The sequence below is a fragment of the Heterocephalus glaber genome, unplaced genomic scaffold (assembly GCF_053883595.1).
Source record: "Heterocephalus glaber isolate CG9 unplaced genomic scaffold, H.glaber_assembly_v1.0 deba00001532, whole genome shotgun sequence".
Classification (NCBI taxonomy): Eukaryota; Metazoa; Chordata; class Mammalia; order Rodentia; family Bathyergidae; genus Heterocephalus; species Heterocephalus glaber.
Window position 1 is genome coordinate 6,727,744 of NW_028258330.1, and position 17,543 is coordinate 6,745,286.

The 17,543-nt window shown below is 40.6% G+C and overlaps 1 protein-coding gene across 14 annotated transcripts in view; it reads left to right on the forward strand.

Moving 5' to 3' along the window:
* LOC101707293 (kinesin-like protein KIF16B) overlaps positions 1–17,543 on the forward strand; it is a 333,418-nt gene that overhangs the window by 116,392 nt on the left and 199,483 nt on the right. For all 14 annotated transcript variants that reach the window (XR_015442054.1, XM_087189045.1, XM_021255092.2 and 11 more), the window contains exon 13: positions 17,120–17,239. Coding sequence is in view for 13 of the 14 variants with exons in the window: in XM_087189045.1 (XP_087045171.1) it covers positions 17,120–17,239 (120 nt within the window). In the remaining variant the exon portion in view is untranslated. The remainder of the gene's footprint in view (positions 1–17,119; positions 17,240–17,543) is intronic.

The following is a 17,543-nucleotide window of genomic DNA, read 5'->3' on the forward strand; positions in this document are numbered from 1 at the left end:
ATACCCCTTGGGAAGTTGAGGTTCTAAGTTCTGGCCTCAGTCGAAGAACCTAATAATTGTTTGAAGAAACCCTAGAAATTTCTAGAAACCCGCAAATATCTTCCACAATTGTTTTTGTTTTATTTTGTTTTGTTTTGCTGGAAATTTGCAAGTAGCCAATCTGAGAGTGTTGTTTAGTTCTTCTTGCTGCTGATTGGCTGCTGCCCTGTAACCCATCTCCAGGAGATGCACCAGCTTTCCTGCATCCTAACAGGTTGGTGTACTACCTGTAGCTGTGGTAGTTCTTGGTTTTGTCCTTCTTAAAGCCCTAAGATCCTTATGATGCCACCAAATGGCCTTTACCTTCCAAGGCTTTATTAATACAGTGTTTTATTAAGTTAAATTACATAACTAAGGGAGACATAGCATACTTAGAGTTTCAACTATAAAAATAATCATTTATAGACATTTTTCTGATCATATCTGAAATTCATGGTTTTTCACAATTTGAGGGTGCTCTAGGAATATAACCCCCATGAGTTTTGGGGTCCACTGTACATTCTTTCTATGTACTTTGGCTTTTGCCTTTCACAAAATTATACAAGGTGAATTATCAGTGATAATTTAATAGCTGTAGAAGGAGTTATCTTCCTGCCTCTGCAGAGCCCTCATTCTCTGATGCTATTGGGAGTGAGATATTTGCTCTAATAGTCTTGTCATGGCTGAGCTTCTTACTAATGTTAATATGGACAAGGAAAGAATCCCTGGGAATGGAAGTGACACTTTAGCAAGGGTGGAAAATGGTTGATTCTCCTGGCATAGGTGCATCTCCTGGTGTGGATGGTTCTCTTGGTGTGGGTGGATCTCCTGATGTGGCTTTTTCTCCCAGAGTGAGTTGGGAGATGCAATGAGATGAGATGGAGAGATAGGGAGATAGAAAGAGGTGTGATGACGTAAGCCACATGCTGCCAAGAAGAGTGGAGTGAGACTGCTGTGGGTCAGGGCACCTCAGCTGTTCCATAGTGACCCAAACCTTCACTATTAAGAAAACTAAGTACATTTTATACCCACATCCATTGTATATTACAAAGTCATAATTAGCACTGCTGTCTTCAGTGCCAAATGACCCAGTACTGCCCTGTATTTTGCCCTTCACAATCACAGAAACAGCCATGAGCATGGATTGCAAGATAAATGTGTCTCATCCTGTGCTCAGCAGTTATTCCCCCTGTGCTCTGGACACCCTGGCCTCAGAAGATCCTCTGTACTTACCTCTCTTGGTCGTGTGCTTCCTCATTTATCCTCCACCATTTCTACTCTGTTGTGGGTCAAGATGTCATATTATCAAGACTGTGTAACTTTTCATTGAAGTATTAATGTAAAACAAACTTCAGTAAAATCATGTGTACAGTTTGAGTTGTATTAACAAAGTAAATACATCTTGAGTATCAGGACAGCTGAGTGGTCTAAGGGACCAGACACTACGTAAATACATCTTGTAACCAAAAGACTAAAAACATGAGAGCATTCTAGCTCCAGAAGCTCCCATAGTGTCCTCTCCTGCTCACTCTTCCACCCTTGAAAGGTAGCCATTATCCTGTTTTCTGTCTGGGTAAGCTATGTGAGTCTGGACAAATAGTAGCTCTTAACATTTTTTCTTCTGTCTGGCTTAATGTTATGTTTGCATTATGTATCCATGTTGCTTTTTGTAGTTGTGCATTCCCATTACACTTTTCTCTTGACCTCCATGGATGATAGGGTCCAGGACTCTCTCATCTAGGAAACCAAAATCTGAGGATGCTCAAGTCCTTTATTCAGAATGGTTAATATTTGCATATAACTGACACACATCCTCCTGTATACTTTAAATCAGCTCCAGATTACGTGTAATACCTAATCCAGCATACATGCTGTGTAAATAGTTGTTAGTCTTATCATTTGGGGAATAATGTTGAGGATGAAAGTCTGATCATGTTCAGTTCAGACACAGCCATCGTAGATTACCTCCACAGTGCCTGAGTGAGACAAGAGATGAATGTCACTCAAGTTCTGGGGAGACTGAGGCTGTGATGTGGGGCATGCCTGTGGGTCACTTTGTTCATGTGAATTCCCCGTGCTTCTCTACATGCAGCAAACTGAAGTTTTGCCTTTTGGAACTTTTTTCCTGAATTATTTTTGATCTGCAGTTGGTTGAATCTGCAGATATAGCACACATGGATATAGAAGGTGGACTGTATTATTTTATTAGATGAATTTATTAGAATGTTGCCCATTCTAAACTCTTAAGGGGCACGTGGTTGGTTTATAGGGGTTTGTTCTTGCCTTAACATAATGTTGCTGTGCACAGTTTTGAGCTTGTCTTTCAGTGAAAAGCTAGACAGGGAGTGGGCCCCTCCATGGCTCCTCAACTGCACTTGCAGCAAACAGCAGCCATTGACAATACACAGCGAAGGGACCTAGAACATGTGTTCCAATAAAACTTTATTTATAGACATGGAAATTTGAATTTCCTGCAGTTTATGCATGTCACGAAGTAATATTCTTTGATATTTTTTGGACCATTTTTAGTACTTGAGACATACAAAAACAGGCAGCCAGCCTGACTCAGGCTGAGGCTGCCATTGGCCAACCTCTGCAGGAGGGGAGGACACAGGGGAGGAACTGCCGGGTGTCCTGGTGTAGATACCATTTAACCATGGAAAACACTACCAAACCTGATCTAAACCAAGATATTGTATCCAGTTTACAGTATGTAAACAGGCTTTAATCAGTTTTTTTGGTTCTAGGGATTGAACCCAGGAGAATATGCATACTGAAGAGCTACTTTATCACTGAGCTCCACTGAGCTACTGCTCCATCCCCTGTCAATGATTTTTAATATATGAGGGCTTGGCCTTTGTGATGGCTTAGGAGAGTTTGCTTTGACTTCTGACTGGTTATGGTTGTGTGAAGTTAGATGTTTAGGTAAGTGGCTTGCCCTGCACCTATTATCAAAAATAAATGAAGTGTGTGATTGGAGAGTGTTGGATTTACACCTTTTATTTAAATTGTTTACTGCTTTACTATTAATAGACTCGATCAACAAACTCAATTTATGTTTTATCTTGAATTTCTTGTTCCCCTAACAAGTTCTGTAACCTTAGCCACATATGCTGTACTTTTGAAAAGCTTTCAAATGTAATTTCTCTTTTTAAAATGGATCGTGTTTCTTATATTAATAAACTTCTTTTGCAGTCAGCATTAAAAATTATATTTAGGCTTTGGAACACCCTTTCCTGCATACTCTGAGTGAATGTGCCCTTTTTGATTCACTGCACAATTTATCTTGTTAAAGGTTTATTAGTGATGTTTCTAAGTGTAATGTATCACTTACAGGAATACTGTTTAGCATATGATTGACCATAAGAGTATTTACACAATCAAGATATGCATTTATATTCCTGCTCATTTGGAATCTTTTGGGGTTGGTGTTCATATTAAAGAGTTGTGCTGTAATGGAAGTGGCATGAACTCTCAGAGGGACAGACCTTGAGTGTCTGGTGGTTTGGAGAAGTCTTACCTTATTGGGTTCATAGAGGACACTGTATTTAGTCATCTGTCAGTGCCTGGTTGGCTTTCTCTCTGTTGCATACTTTCTTTCATACCTCTGTGTTGACTTCCTGGCCAAACCAGAAGCACTTTGGTATAAGCAGCTGCTTGAACAGTTTAATTCACTGGACTAATTTGGCTTTACTGATTGGGTTGAATATTTGGTTAATAGAAGAAAGAGGTTATACTCTGTGTTCTTTGTAAAAAGCAGATTTTACAGAGAAGCAGAAGCCCATTCACCAAGGGATGGACTTTCCTTACCAGCACACCTTGCTGCAGGACACGGAACACTTTCAGAGGAGACTGAGAAGCAAGAAGCCTACCTTTCCTTTTCCTCTCTTCCTACCACCCTCCCTTGATCCACATCCTCCTTTTTTTCCAAATTATTTTCTGACAATGATCTTGTTGTAAGTGGTTGGCAAGCAAATGAAGTTTATCTAAGTACCAGGCTGAAGAATTCATCTCCTCTTAGAGAAAGCCTCCTTTTGGTATTTTCCCTTTTTCCCTGTTTTATTTTGTGTGGAAAAAATAGTAAACAAGAGCTTACCAAAAGAGGTGAGCTGGCAAATCTTTGCTTTAATGTTTGTTTCTATCCTGTGTAATTAAAGCGCTAGGAATCCAGATGTTGTGTGACACCAGGACATCATGCCAAGACTCAAGTTCCTACATAAAAATTTAAATTTTATTTTCACAAGTGTGTTCTTGATGTCAGTGAAGGATGGTAGATTTTTACTGAAAACATAAATTGGTCTTTTAGGTGTGACTTCTGCTAATAAAGAAGTGGCTGAATGTTCCTTTGGTTGCAGATTTCCTTAATTGAGGGCTTTTGGAAAACTGGTCCCTGAGCTTTAATGTTTGGCTGTTGGAATTTTTTTCTCTGTTTCATCATTTTAAAGTTCCATCTTCTAAATATTACATGACACAATAAAATTCAGCCTTAGATATATGCTTGATAAACAGATTTTAAATAAAATGAGATAAATCAAGTCAATAAGCTTTAAGCCCATTTGTGCCACAGATTACAATTTTTTGAATTTTTGCATGGGATTCATATATGTTACCTAGAAAAATTCAAGAACAAGAACTTGAAGAGCAAAAAATTTTATTATGTTTCATTGTTATGGGCATTTCAAAAATGGAACATTAGGCCTAAAAGGGTTAGACTTTTGTGTAGAAGCTGTGCCTTTATTTTAAAATTTTCATTACTTGCATGAATCATTTTGTTTACTAGTGCATTTAACATTAGAAATTTAGAAAGTAAAAAAGTATAAAGAAAAACATTAGCTAGAGATAACAGTGATTCTGTTTTGCAATATTGAGTGGAACATCTTTGTCAGTCTCAGTCTGCCTCTTCTTGTATTTATTTATTATAGTTATAATATATTCTCTGTGTTGAATATATAATAAATATTAGAAACTTATGTATTGATGAATATCTCTCTCTCTCTCTCACACACACACACACACACACACACACACACACACACACTGCACTAAAGTGCGTATCTCCAAAATATACATGTGGAAGCCCTAACATCCATTGTGACTGCACTTGGAAATACGGCCTTTAAGAAGCAAGCAATTAAAGTTAAGCTCAGTGGGATGGGGCCTGATCAGTAGAACAGGTGACCTGATAAGAAGGAGAAGAGGTAAGATATCTGACCCCTTGTCACATGACCAGGAAAGGCCACAGGAGCAGCCAGGGAGATGGCAGCCTCCCTTCAGCGAAGAAGGGAGGTCTCACACTGAAACCTACCTTGTCAGCACTTCATTAGGACTTCTCTCCCCTCAGAACTATGAGGAGCATATGTCTGTTGTTTAAGCCTTTCAGTTTCTGGTATTTTGTTAAAGAAGTCTAAGCAGAATACAGTTTTATACACATGAATTGTGAATCAGACACAAACACACCCACAGTGAACAGATTTTGAGATTGTTTTTTATGTAACCTAATGGACAATTTTAAGTCATCTGTCTCATTTATCATAAATTATGCTATGGTGAATATTACATGTACTTCATCCCACAAACTTTTTTATATTACATCAACTGAGATACTGTTTCCTGTAGTTACTCAACTGAGAAAAGTTTACCTTTTTGTGTTGTAAAATAAAGCTTTATGTAATTTTAAGCCTGGCTATTGTAGTGAAAGCTCAGAGTTTTTTGATACTTGAATGTTTTTTATTAACCTCTTAAAATTCTCTTTTATTTACTATAAATTTAAAATACATATAACAGATTATTTAAGTGGTCAATATATAAAATGTGGATGAGTATGAGTATAGGAGTAACACGGGAAATGGCATGACAAACTCTAGCATGGATTTTTGAGAACCGTTCTGAGTGCAGCAACCACCCAGGTAGCTGTGGTATGAGCAGATGATATACACCATTTAAGGCTCAACTGTTTTATTTCTAAAACCCAGTGACAGTATTAACACTTACCTCACATGACTACTCTAAAGTCCAGCCCTGAAGCACACAGAGTGTGTCCTTTATCTTGACATTGGTGTTTGACCACACAGAGCCCCTTTTTTTTGTCCCTGGCTCTAAACCATCCCAGATTGGCGAGTCTGTGGAGTAGCTGTGTAGTAGGTGGGAGGAGTTGTCCTGTGCCTTCTGGCCTTGTAAAGCAGATCTGATGGTGAAGAACTGGTATCAACCTCATCCGTGACATTTCCCAAAGTAAGGAAGCAACAGCCTGTCGAGCATACGGCAGAGTGGAAGCAGCCACCTCCGTGTTCTGGTGGCACAGCATGTTCTTTTTTGGTGTGCTGGTCGAGTTATTCCATGAATTCCATGACTGGACATGGGCAGCTTGGCCCAGTGGAGCTGAACTCTGCATCAACTCTGCAAATTCCACAGTAATTTTGGTGGATTAAATAACATGTTTAATAACTCAGCCATGTACCAGGACCTTGCAACTTTTTGGATGAACCAAAATGCTGGTTGTTGTTGTGATAGTTTAGTAATCCTGATTATTTATGCTAATTGAAGGCAATAAGATATGTATGCAGTGATAATAGCTACTATCTATAATATTGATAAGTAGATATAGGTAAATCTATTTAAAGGTTGATAGATTGATACAGCTGTATCTGTAGGATGTTTATGCAGTTTACTTATACTATAGATATAGACTCAAATGTAATGATATACTGTACAGGTAATGTTATGTGGGGGATGCATTTTGCTTGCTGATATATCCCTAGTTTAGACTGGGACCTGACAAGTAGCAGATGTTCACTAGGTATTGCTTGAGTGAATCACAGAAGCAGTTCAATGCAGAAGGAGTGAGGTCACACCACTTGCCCTTTTGAGCATCTTCAGAATGCACCCAGCAGAAAGTGTTGGTCGTTTGCAGGATACACAGTCATGGCCCAACCTTGCATGCAGAATACCTGGGCCCTGCCCTTGAGATACTTGTTTAAAGGATCAAGCATTGGCTCAGGCATATGATTTGGAAAGGTCTTTGGCAGTCCAGTGGTTCAGCAGGAGAAACAAGGTATGGATGTAAGGTCATTGGTCTGAGACTAAGATCCAGGAGATTAGGCCAGAAAGCTGTGGTCAGTGCAGAGGAAAAAGATCAGAGTGGACCTGAGTAGGTTCCAAGTGACTTCTGAGGGAGAAGAGCCCTGAGTAAGACTAGGAACAGGCTGGGAAAGAGGAGCTGTCCCAGAAGATATTACTCTGGAGCAGAGGCTGCAAGGTAGAGATGAGATTGGTATATTTCCACAGGTAGTAAACGAGCAGGCCAGCTTTGAAGACCAGCTTTTAAGACCATTGCTAGATTGACAATTTCTGGGGCATAACATCCCACTTAATCCTCTCATTCAGCTAAGTCACTGTATGTTCAAGTTTGTATGGTATAGAAAATGGTGTTGTAGTACCGTGTGGTGAGCCCTCTTGAATATTTTTGACTTCCATTTAGGTCAAATGTACGATAAGTACTTGTGATCATAAGATCCTGCTCTACTTAAAAAGCCTAGTTAAATATTAATGTGAGGAAATTTGCTCTCGCATATTTTCACACATAATTTCTTTAATTGGTATTATGTATTTTGCATAATTTAAATACCGACATCTGGATGATTTGCTCAGCAAAGAGGACTGTTTCATCAGAAAGATCCACATAGCCTCTTCTCTGAGCTGCATGCCAGCAGTGAGCTGTTGGTGTTTAAATAAAGAATGATGTTTCTGCAACGGGAAGTGCAGTGGAAATTGAGCTGCCCCAAGAGTTTCTGTTCATTAAAAGGACAATGTTCATTATATTTACTGTTTCGAGACTGACTGCCAGTAATGCCGGGAAACTTTGGTTAGTTTGTACCATGAAGTAGCTGGTAGCCAGGCCCTTCTCTTCTTGTTCTGTTCTGGTGAGTTCTGGGACTGCTCACCATCGGTTCTAAATGTGTTTCTGCTGACCATAGGTACTGTAATACAGACAGTTTCAGACATGGAAAAAAGCAAGGCTTTTCATTCCTATCTAAGTTCCTGTAACAGGTGCCAATCTTATTACCTTTCTGATACTAGGTGTAGATTTTTGGGACACATTAAATTATTTATGCCGATAGTCTAATAGAATTTCTTATTAGCTTGTGACCTATTGTGGCCATTTTGACTGTCCTTTGAGATTTGGGAACTGCTTTTGCCCAGGAAGGACCATAGAAACAGGACTGATAAGAGAAGGTCTTGACCCTCGAGAATGCTCAGCCACTTGGTCCTCACTGACCACTCCAATCATTCCTTCTCTAGGTGAGGCGTGTTGACCTGGGTGCACTGTGTGCTTCTGGTAAGGATGGGGCAGATAGTAAGCTACCATCTGAGCTCATTTCCATAGCCTTGAGTGCTCTGAAGACAACAAGCTGGGTGGAGTAGCAGAATGTGCCTGGGCATGGGGTGAGCCTTGGAAGGTGAACTTCATCCGAGCAAGGACCTTGTTCATCTCATCCACTGGTGCATCTGCTCCCCAAGAGAACAAGCAGCCTGTGTGAAAGTGCAGGTTAACAGGAAGGATGGCCACGGTGAGCTGGGGGAGAACACCCATCTGAGGACAGCACTAAAGAGGCCCGCAGTGGGCATGAGGAGACCCTGCCATGGGAGTGCTGAGCTGTGTGGAGAGTAGGGCGTTGAAGTTGGAGAGGAGGTGGGCAAGATTAGGTGAGATTTCTAAATCCACAGGAAACCATTGTAGGGTCTTACAACTGGCCTCTTGACTGACAAGGTGGCACTGGCTGCTATGCGGTGATTAGATTGTAGGGTGGCAAGAGGAGAAGCATAATCAACAGGGGATCTAAGAGGTGCCAGGAAGAGAAGGGAGGTGGTGGCACTCAGAGCAGAGGCAGTGGAGACAAGAGAGGAGCAGGTGATTCAAACTATCTGATGCACTGATAGCCAGCAGGACTTAGGGTTGGTCTGGGAATGTGGTTTGAAACAGAGAAGTGATGGGTGGCTCCAGGTCAACCACCTGCCTCCTCCTCTCTTTTCCATCTGTGAGTGGAGTATTCTGCCTTTGGACGTGAGCTGCCACCTTCCTGGAGACTCCCCTCTAATTGGTAGTAGCCAAGCCCTTAGATTTCCATTCCTCCACTCCTTAGCTTTCACAAACTCCACTTCTCTTGTTTGTTGGTCTTTGTTTTTTAGATCTGATTAAGAGTCAAATGGAATAATGAGTACAGCCTTCATATGAAGATTGTGACTGCTCAGCTTTACAGGCACACAGAACATGCCTACAGATTCTGTTTCTACTCAACTTTATCGTTCTACTTGGGAGCATAGCAGAATTAAAGGTTCTCCCTGCAGGAGGGTGAAGAAGGGCTCCTGACCCCTTTCCATGGCTCACTCTGGCTGCTTGTGCAAGGCAGGGCAGGAGTTGGGGCAGTTGACAGCTTTGTTGACTTCTTGATAATTTTGGCACTATTTCTTTTCTCTGTTTGTGGGTAAGATTCTATGTGTCAAAAATATATAACAGTAGTTTCTGGGTGAATTCCAGCTTGTGGTTTACTTTCAGGATTTTATCGCTAATTTTTTGTTGTGACAGTGACTAGTGTTTGTATATTATTTAAAATGTTAAGTTACTAGACAGCATTAGCTAATCAAATTGGTGAATGTTTTTTAAATAAGTAAACAATATCTACTTACTAAACTGCCTAGGAAATATTACAAGGAAATGTCAGTCTTTTTTTCCTAGCATTAAAAATCTTTTAGGTATTTATCAGATTTTCTTGCAACTCCCTAATTCCCATACTTCTCATTAAGAGGAATAAAACATTTGAGAATGTCTTTACATAAGTATCTGTCACAGACTTTACCTACCTTCAGTGTCTCTCAAGCTGTCCCTCCCTTCTAATCCTCTCCCCCCACCCTCTATTCTTATTTGCCCTATATATCTTTGCTGGACTCATCTTTTGAAGTTGCAACCAGTTCCCCCTTTACAAAATTCCTAGTGCTTTTCCTGTCTCTGACTCCAATAAGCATCAGTCTGCCTGGCTTTCTATACCATCTTTCCAGGTGTTTCAGCTAAACTGGATGTCTAGCAATTCTTTGTATTTATGTCAGTGTTTCCAGCCTCCGTGTCTTTGCTGAAGAAATCCTCCAAACCTAGAGTGTGCTTTCTCTCCTTCTTTTCTTTCTGTAGTGTGCTGAAATCCTATTCTTGACTTTGATGCTAGAGAGGGAGTTGGAGAGAGCATCACAGATTACAAAGAAATGAGATAATAATAAGAACCAAAGCAAACATGAAGCCCATGGCAGCATCACCATGAAACGACTAAGAGGAGACAGATGGGCAAAGGCCGTGAACTGGCCATGGAGTGGAGGAAGAACTGTGATGGTGATGAGGTTTTCCTAAACCTGCACCTTAGAAGCTCAGTCTAGAGGATTCTACAGATCCTCCTCAGTACCCTTCAGTCTCCAGAGGAGTAATGGCCATGGTTGTTGATGAGATGAACATGGTGAATAGCTTGTAAGTGGATCCCTGGTGAGACAAGGGGAAGGTAGAGGGCTCCCTGTTCTTTCCCAGAGGAACGTCTCTCTTCCCAAGCAGTAGGAAAGAATCCAGCAGAGGTTATTGAAGGACTTTTAGTAAAAGAGCAGAACCCAAGAACTTGAACAGAGCCTTTCCAGCACCTCAGTTGAGGTCTCCTGGTACTCTGTGATCCCATGTGGCTAGATAAAAATAGATAGGATGCAGATCACTGTCTTCTAAAGAGAAAGGTCACCAAATGGCAGGAGAAAAGCCCTGTATTATAGCATACAGAACTTTTTAGACAGACACAACTAACCATACACAAATTGAAGAGAAGAAGAGCCATTATGTGAACGCAAGTGCAGCCGTGGGTGAATGGATAGAAGGGAGAAAGTAAAGAAGAAAAGGAATATAGCATGGAAAAGACCCTAATCTAGATGAAAACATCTCAGAGCATAGAAGGGAATTTCTTACAGTTGTTTCATTCCATGGAACAAGTTAATGAGAGACATGAACCCAATAAATAAAGATGATAATAAAAAGCAGAATGAGACCAAAAAAAGGAGATTGCAAACTAAAGGAAGAATTTCAGGTCCAAAATAGTATCATTACAGAACTAATGAATAGAAGTAGAAGTAGAAACAACAAGGAAAAGACTAGTGAAAATCAAGTTAATAAGAGAGTTTCAATGCTGGATAATCTTAGTGAAATGATCAAGATATTGAAGCAATCTGGAGCTAAAAGGTATAGAGGGCCAGGGCAATATGATATGAAGATAATTGTAATTCCTGAAGTAGACAATCAACAAATGAAACAGAAGATGAAAAATAACACAAGACAATTTTTGTAAAATGTAAAAAAGTAATTGAGTTTTCAGATTAGGAGAATGCATTTTGCTCCAGGAAAATGTAGAGTACAGCATGTTCAACACTGAGGTATATCCTCATTAAACTATTGAATTTCAAGGATAAAGGAAAAATTCTTTAACTATCCAGGCAGAAAACCAAATTTGGTGCCATGGACTAAAAGTCAGACTAACTTAATATTTCTTTAAGCAGCATTCAATTTCTGAAGACAATGGAGCTATGTCTTCAGCATTTCAAGGGCAACGAAATATGATCCACCTTGTTGCCTCAGATTGACACAGCTGCAGTACCACTCAGGTGTTAGGGTAGGAGCTTCTCAACCAGGTGCTAGCTCAGGTAGTGGTGCTTATAGCCAAAGCACATATGGCAAATATGGAGACACAGCAAATGAGTTCCATAATGCCTTTTTTTAAACTAGAAGGATATTTTAGGAAATGCCTCTTGTAATAAAGAAACATTTGGTTGAAATACAACAAATACTTCAGTTTCTTTTCCGTCTGTTAAAATTTAAATAAAATCACATGCAGTGTTTTAAAATTGAAAAGTAGCCCTGCTACAGGATTTTATTTTTTTATAGAAGTCTGCCTATCTGCCTGACTTTCTCCCTCCCTCTGGACACCCAAATGGACATGTGCTTCAGTAGCCCATTGTAATACCTCCTCTAAAACACACACATGCGCGCACGCGCACACACACACACACACACACACACACACACACGACTTTTGCTCAGTGTTTGTACTCAGAATTGCAAAAGTTAAATGTACTTAATAAATGTGAGTCAACTCTACAAAATTCCAGTAATTAGTTAAATATATAATTATCTGTAGAATAACTTTCCGTAAAAAGATTCTAATATTCAATTTTTGGCTCTTGGGGGAATCCACTTAAAAATCACTCCCTACAGTACCAAATAATCAACCATGATTGAATGATTACTATGTGCCTGTGCCATTGTATCAACCTAACAAACTCAGTGTGAGAAAATATAATTTCATAGAGTGTTCTTAATTTAATTGGGGCAGACACATTGCCAACATTTTAATAGTTTTTTCCAAGCCCAATCTAGCTCCCAGGTAGAATCCCCAAAAGGGGGAAAATATGTTTTTGTTGTTGAGTTTTTGTTTTGCTTTATTTTTTGGTGCTGGGGACTGAGGGCCTGGTGTGTGCTAAAACTATACTCTACTACTGAGCCCCACCCCCAGCCCAGTTAATTTCTATATTGGTCTTCACTTCCTTATATATTCAACAAAGTTGTGAAGTTTTGTAAGGTACAGTGATAGACACTAAGAACACATAATTAAAAGAGGTAAAACTCTTAGTCAGCCTTAGTCATGCACAAGTTTTGTGGTCCAGGGGAATCTCCCATGAGCCATGTCTTCACCCCAGGAATCTGGCAACCCTCCAGAGCCCCCTGAATGTGGCAGAGGTGATTCTGTGTCAGCCCCAGCACTGGACACGTTTTAAATTCAGAGATATTTTACATGAATAGGTGTCTGTGGGGTGAAGAAAAACATACTGAGCATTTTATTTGCAAATTTAATGAAGACAGTGTTTAAAGTAGGCAGATACTACATTTTTATCCTCTTAGTCTGTACTTTCCTTTTCATTCAAGCAGGGTTGTATGCCAAAAGCTTTGTTTCCCTGCAAGGTTTGTGCATCTCCATGTGTTTTGCCTCTCTTTGTGGGATCCAGTGTGCCCCATGGGGGCGGGTGGCCAGCTCTGCCATGTCAGTTGTTCTGTCTCATCTAAGAGGTGTTTCATAAATTATGTATAACAGTAGATGCCACTCAATAAATATTTTATATGTGATAGATATTTTTGTCTGAAATTACTTTCTCACTTGAGCAATGATTTAAACCCTCGTTTTCAGTTTTACGAGGTGACACTTTTATAATATCATATAGTTGAATGCATCTTGAATGTCATAGAGCTTTAGGGCAACATAAATCATAAATTCATCTGCCCCCACTTTTAGGCCTGGAAAACTTTCTCCTATTTCAGGCATTACCCGTTGTATGTGTGGAAGAGCATGTGAGTGTTCATGAGTGTGGTTTTTGCAGGGCTGTATGTATGTGTTGCAGATGGGTGGGAATGAGTAATGCTTTTGACCTAATGGCTTTGAAGTTACAGATTTCCAGTGCTCTCAAAGTCTATGAGATTTGCTTCAAGGAAGAAAAAAAAAAGTGTTTTTCAAATTTTTTTTTCTTAAAGAACACTAAACTAAACTTGGATGGAGTCCAAAGCAATTTCTTCACTTTGGGAGCTATTCTAGTTTGTAATTCTGCCTTTTTTTTTTTTTTTTTTTTTGGGAGAGAAAGGGAGTAACTTGTTATCTTCTTTTTTTGCAGAAAAAAAATACATATGGCCCTAGAGTTGCAAAAATAGTCACTCTCCTTTTTACTTGGACCTAGAGGCCTGAAAGAGCCCATTGCATGATGCTGCTGCCTGTGTTTGCAGCACTGTCACAGTCCAGAGCCACCAGACCTTCCAGGGGGACACTATTTTATGAAATAGAGCTGTGGATTAAGCTCTCCACCATAATATATATCTTTAAAAAGAGAAATACATACTTTCTACTTCTGCTTGAATTCCATGGGCAGGAGGGAGAGGATGAATTCTACCAATATCTGAGTGGTAGGAGTAGGGGTTGTTTTATGTAGAGTGTTCTTCTTAGTACAGATTTGCAAGGGCCTTGGTGTAGTAAATCAAGGTTACTGAGTCTCCCACCTCACAGCTTGAGGTTTTGAGCCAAGGAATAGGAGCCTGGCCGATAAGAGGAGTAATTGAAGAACAATGATATGCTTCATTTCCTTTTCTTGAATCTAAGTTATGGATTGGTCATTTTCTCTGCATATCTATTTAATGGTTGTTAAATTAAATTGCTTTCTTTCAAATGGTGATTTTTATGTGTTTTTTTTAAGCTATCTTTTTTTCCTGCTGCTTCATTCCATTGGGCTTTCCCATTGACTACTCCAGGTCTGCAGCTATGCACTTGAGACTTAAAGGTCTGCAGAGAGGATGGCCTGAGGGACTTTTCTCCCCTTCCCCAGTGCCACAGCCTCTTAGGAGCTCGCTTGTGTGCAAGATTTCAGTTCTGCTTTGACACTAGCTGGAGAAATTCTGAATCCTTCACTCGGGCATCGTAGACTATACATTGTTTGAATATTTGAATGACATCAAAATAACATTAGCTCATGCCAGGAATATAAGGCATAGTGGTTATATTCTGGGAGCACTGAGATGCAGAGATGTGTATGGGAGGAAGAGGAGAAGATTCACCAAGAATGGCTCTGACCAGCACTCTGGTTAGCAGCTTGGAACTTGTTCCTACAGTGCCATGCTCTGGGGTGTTACTCATGCTGAACTCAGCACAGCTCAACCTTGAGACTGAATATTTCACCTTTATTCTTCCCGAATTTGTCTTCTTCTGCCCTTTGACTCCCCTAAAAACCTGATATTAGAGGTCTTTTGTCCTGGGGCAGTTGGGTCTGACTTTAAAAAACAGTGCTGCTGGCCTCCTCTCTGAGGGCTGCTCTGAGTATGCATCTTGCCTTGCCCTGTACTGCATGCGCCTTCCTACTCATTCATGGGACCAAAGTTCGGGCCACACCATGTGTAATGATTACAGGGAAGAGACAGGTCAGCACGAGGAAGCTTGGTACTTGCTGTTCCATATGGAGGGATGGGACAGGGGCCTTTGAGCAGAACCTGAGTGAAGTGATGAACCATGATATGTGTGTAGTGAGGACTGTGATTCTCAACTGGGGCCTGTTTGGTCCCCCAGGAGACATTTGGCAGTGTCTGGATACGTTTTTGGTTGTCACCACCATAGGGGAGGGCAATTTTGCTGCTAGCACCTAATGGATGGAGGCCAGAGATGCTGCCAAGTGTCCACCACTGCCTAAGAATAAAGAATAATAAATGTCATAGTGCTGAGTGTGAGACCCTGCTCTCAGGCAAGAGCAGTAATAGAATGACAGGAAGGCAGAAGAAGAGCAGTGAATGAGGTCCTGAGAGGAGGCAGACTGGTAAGTGAGAGGTCTAGTGAGCAGGGGCCCCACAGGAGACAGTGGAGGTCAGCAAGGCCTGGTGCAGGTCAGCAAGGTCAAGCTTGTGAAGCATTGTGAAGAGTTTGGGCTTTTAACTCAGTGAAATGGGAAGCCACTTAAGAGATGTGAGTAGAGGAGAAGCCTGCTCTGACATCCTCTGCTTTCTGTGTGTGCGATATCACAGGGTATAAGTGACAGGCAGATCACTGTGAAAGAGGATGATGATTGGGGCAGGGCAGAGTGGTGCAGGTGGCTTGACATTACTAGGTGTGGGGCACATTTTCAAGGTAAGAGTCAGCACTATGGATGTAGGGTTTAGACTAGAAAAAGAAAAGAGTGAAATATAGCCATGAATTTTGGTCTGAATAACTGCTGGAAAGTTGGCATTCACTGTGATGGGCCAGTCTGTAGGTCAGGGTTGTGATTTTTTGTATTAAAGATGAGCTGAATGTTTGGCATCCACACAGGTATATTGAGTTATATGGGTATTGTTATGGTTTAGATCTAAAATATTTCTCAAAAGTCTCATGTATTTGGAAAGTGGTTGAGTCATGGGGGTGTTGTGATCATTAGTAGATAATCCATTGATTAGTTCATGGCTAAATGTGCTGTTAGGAGACAGGACCTTGTCAGATGTGGGACTGTGATCTGGAGGGATGTTTTTCTCTGGCTGGGTCCTCCCTCCTCTCTCTGCTTCCTGGCCGCTGTGGTATGAGCAGCCTTCCTCTGCCGTAACCTTTTACCATACTGTTTCTGCCTTGGAGCCAGCCACCCATAGATTGAATACCCTGAAACTGTGAGCCAAATAAACCTCTCCTCCTCTAAGTTGCCGGTGTTGGGTCCCAGTGGTGGGATAGTGACCAGTACAGGTATATTTACATACGTATATGGTTTCAGAAGAGATCTGCTCTGGTGATTTTGAGAAGCCTAAGCATGTAGATGGCAGGTAAGTAAGAAGTCAAGATGAGCTTTTTAAGGGAGTGAGTTTAGGCAGAGACCTGAGGATGACAGTCGCAATGGAAGGTTTAAAGAGATGGTAGGAATTGGGGAGTCATATTTTGAGGTGATTTTCTTTTAGGGGGCACACAGAAATTGGTGGTAGCTGAGGGAGATGCCAGGCTCAGGGAGGTGGTGGGGGGAGTGGTTGTTGGTAGGTGATCTCTAATAGACTTGTAGGTAGTGGGGAATGCTCAGAAGACAGGAGAAGCCAGTGATGCAGGAGACAGAGGTACCCCTGGTGCCAGGATGCCTAATGCACATCAAAGAGTTGTGCTTGAGGACATAACAGTGTACTGTGGTAATGGGTGAGAAGAGCCAGCAATCAAGGAGACTTCTAGATTTTAAGTGAAGTAAAACGTTCGGAAGAAGAAAGAAAGATTACTTTGTGGTGGGTGATCCTAAAATTTTTCCTGAGGAAAGTGGCTTTTGAGATTGGGTTTGAAAAAGTTATATATCAAGCTATATAATTCATTATGTATTGAACTTTTTATATGTTCCATATTCACTTTGCTTACCACCTTCCAGGATTTCAACATGAAGCTGAAAGGCCATTTGTCTTGCAATTATTTATAAGAAATAATTTTTTTTTTAATTTAACAATCTAAGGAACACTTAATATGAAATTCTCTTTCCCCAAAGTAACCTTTGCCATTTCTCCTTTCTCTAATTTTAGGAACAGACGCTAGCTCTTAGGAAGGAAGGGATTGGGGTTGTTTTGGATTCCGAACTACCTCACCTGATTGGCATTGATGATGACCTTCTGAGCACTGGAATCATCTTATATCACTTGAAGGTAGAATCTGCGTCAGTGGAATGTTCTAATTTTGTTTCCCGTTTTCTCTTTAGACACTAGCAAGGTTTATTGTAATACTTTATGGCCATGAATACAACTATTAAATTAAAGACTGTACAATAAATCTTTGAGCCCTTTGTGGATTTTCAGCAGTTCATTGGGATTCTGTGGTCTTTTGAAGTTCCCATGTTCATGTGCAGTAGTTTGAAAACTAAATGGTGAGTCAGTCTTTTGGCTTCTGTTTTGTAGAAGAAGGAAAAAGAAAGCAAGGAACAAAAAGGCCGAAAAACAGAAGAAGTAAAAG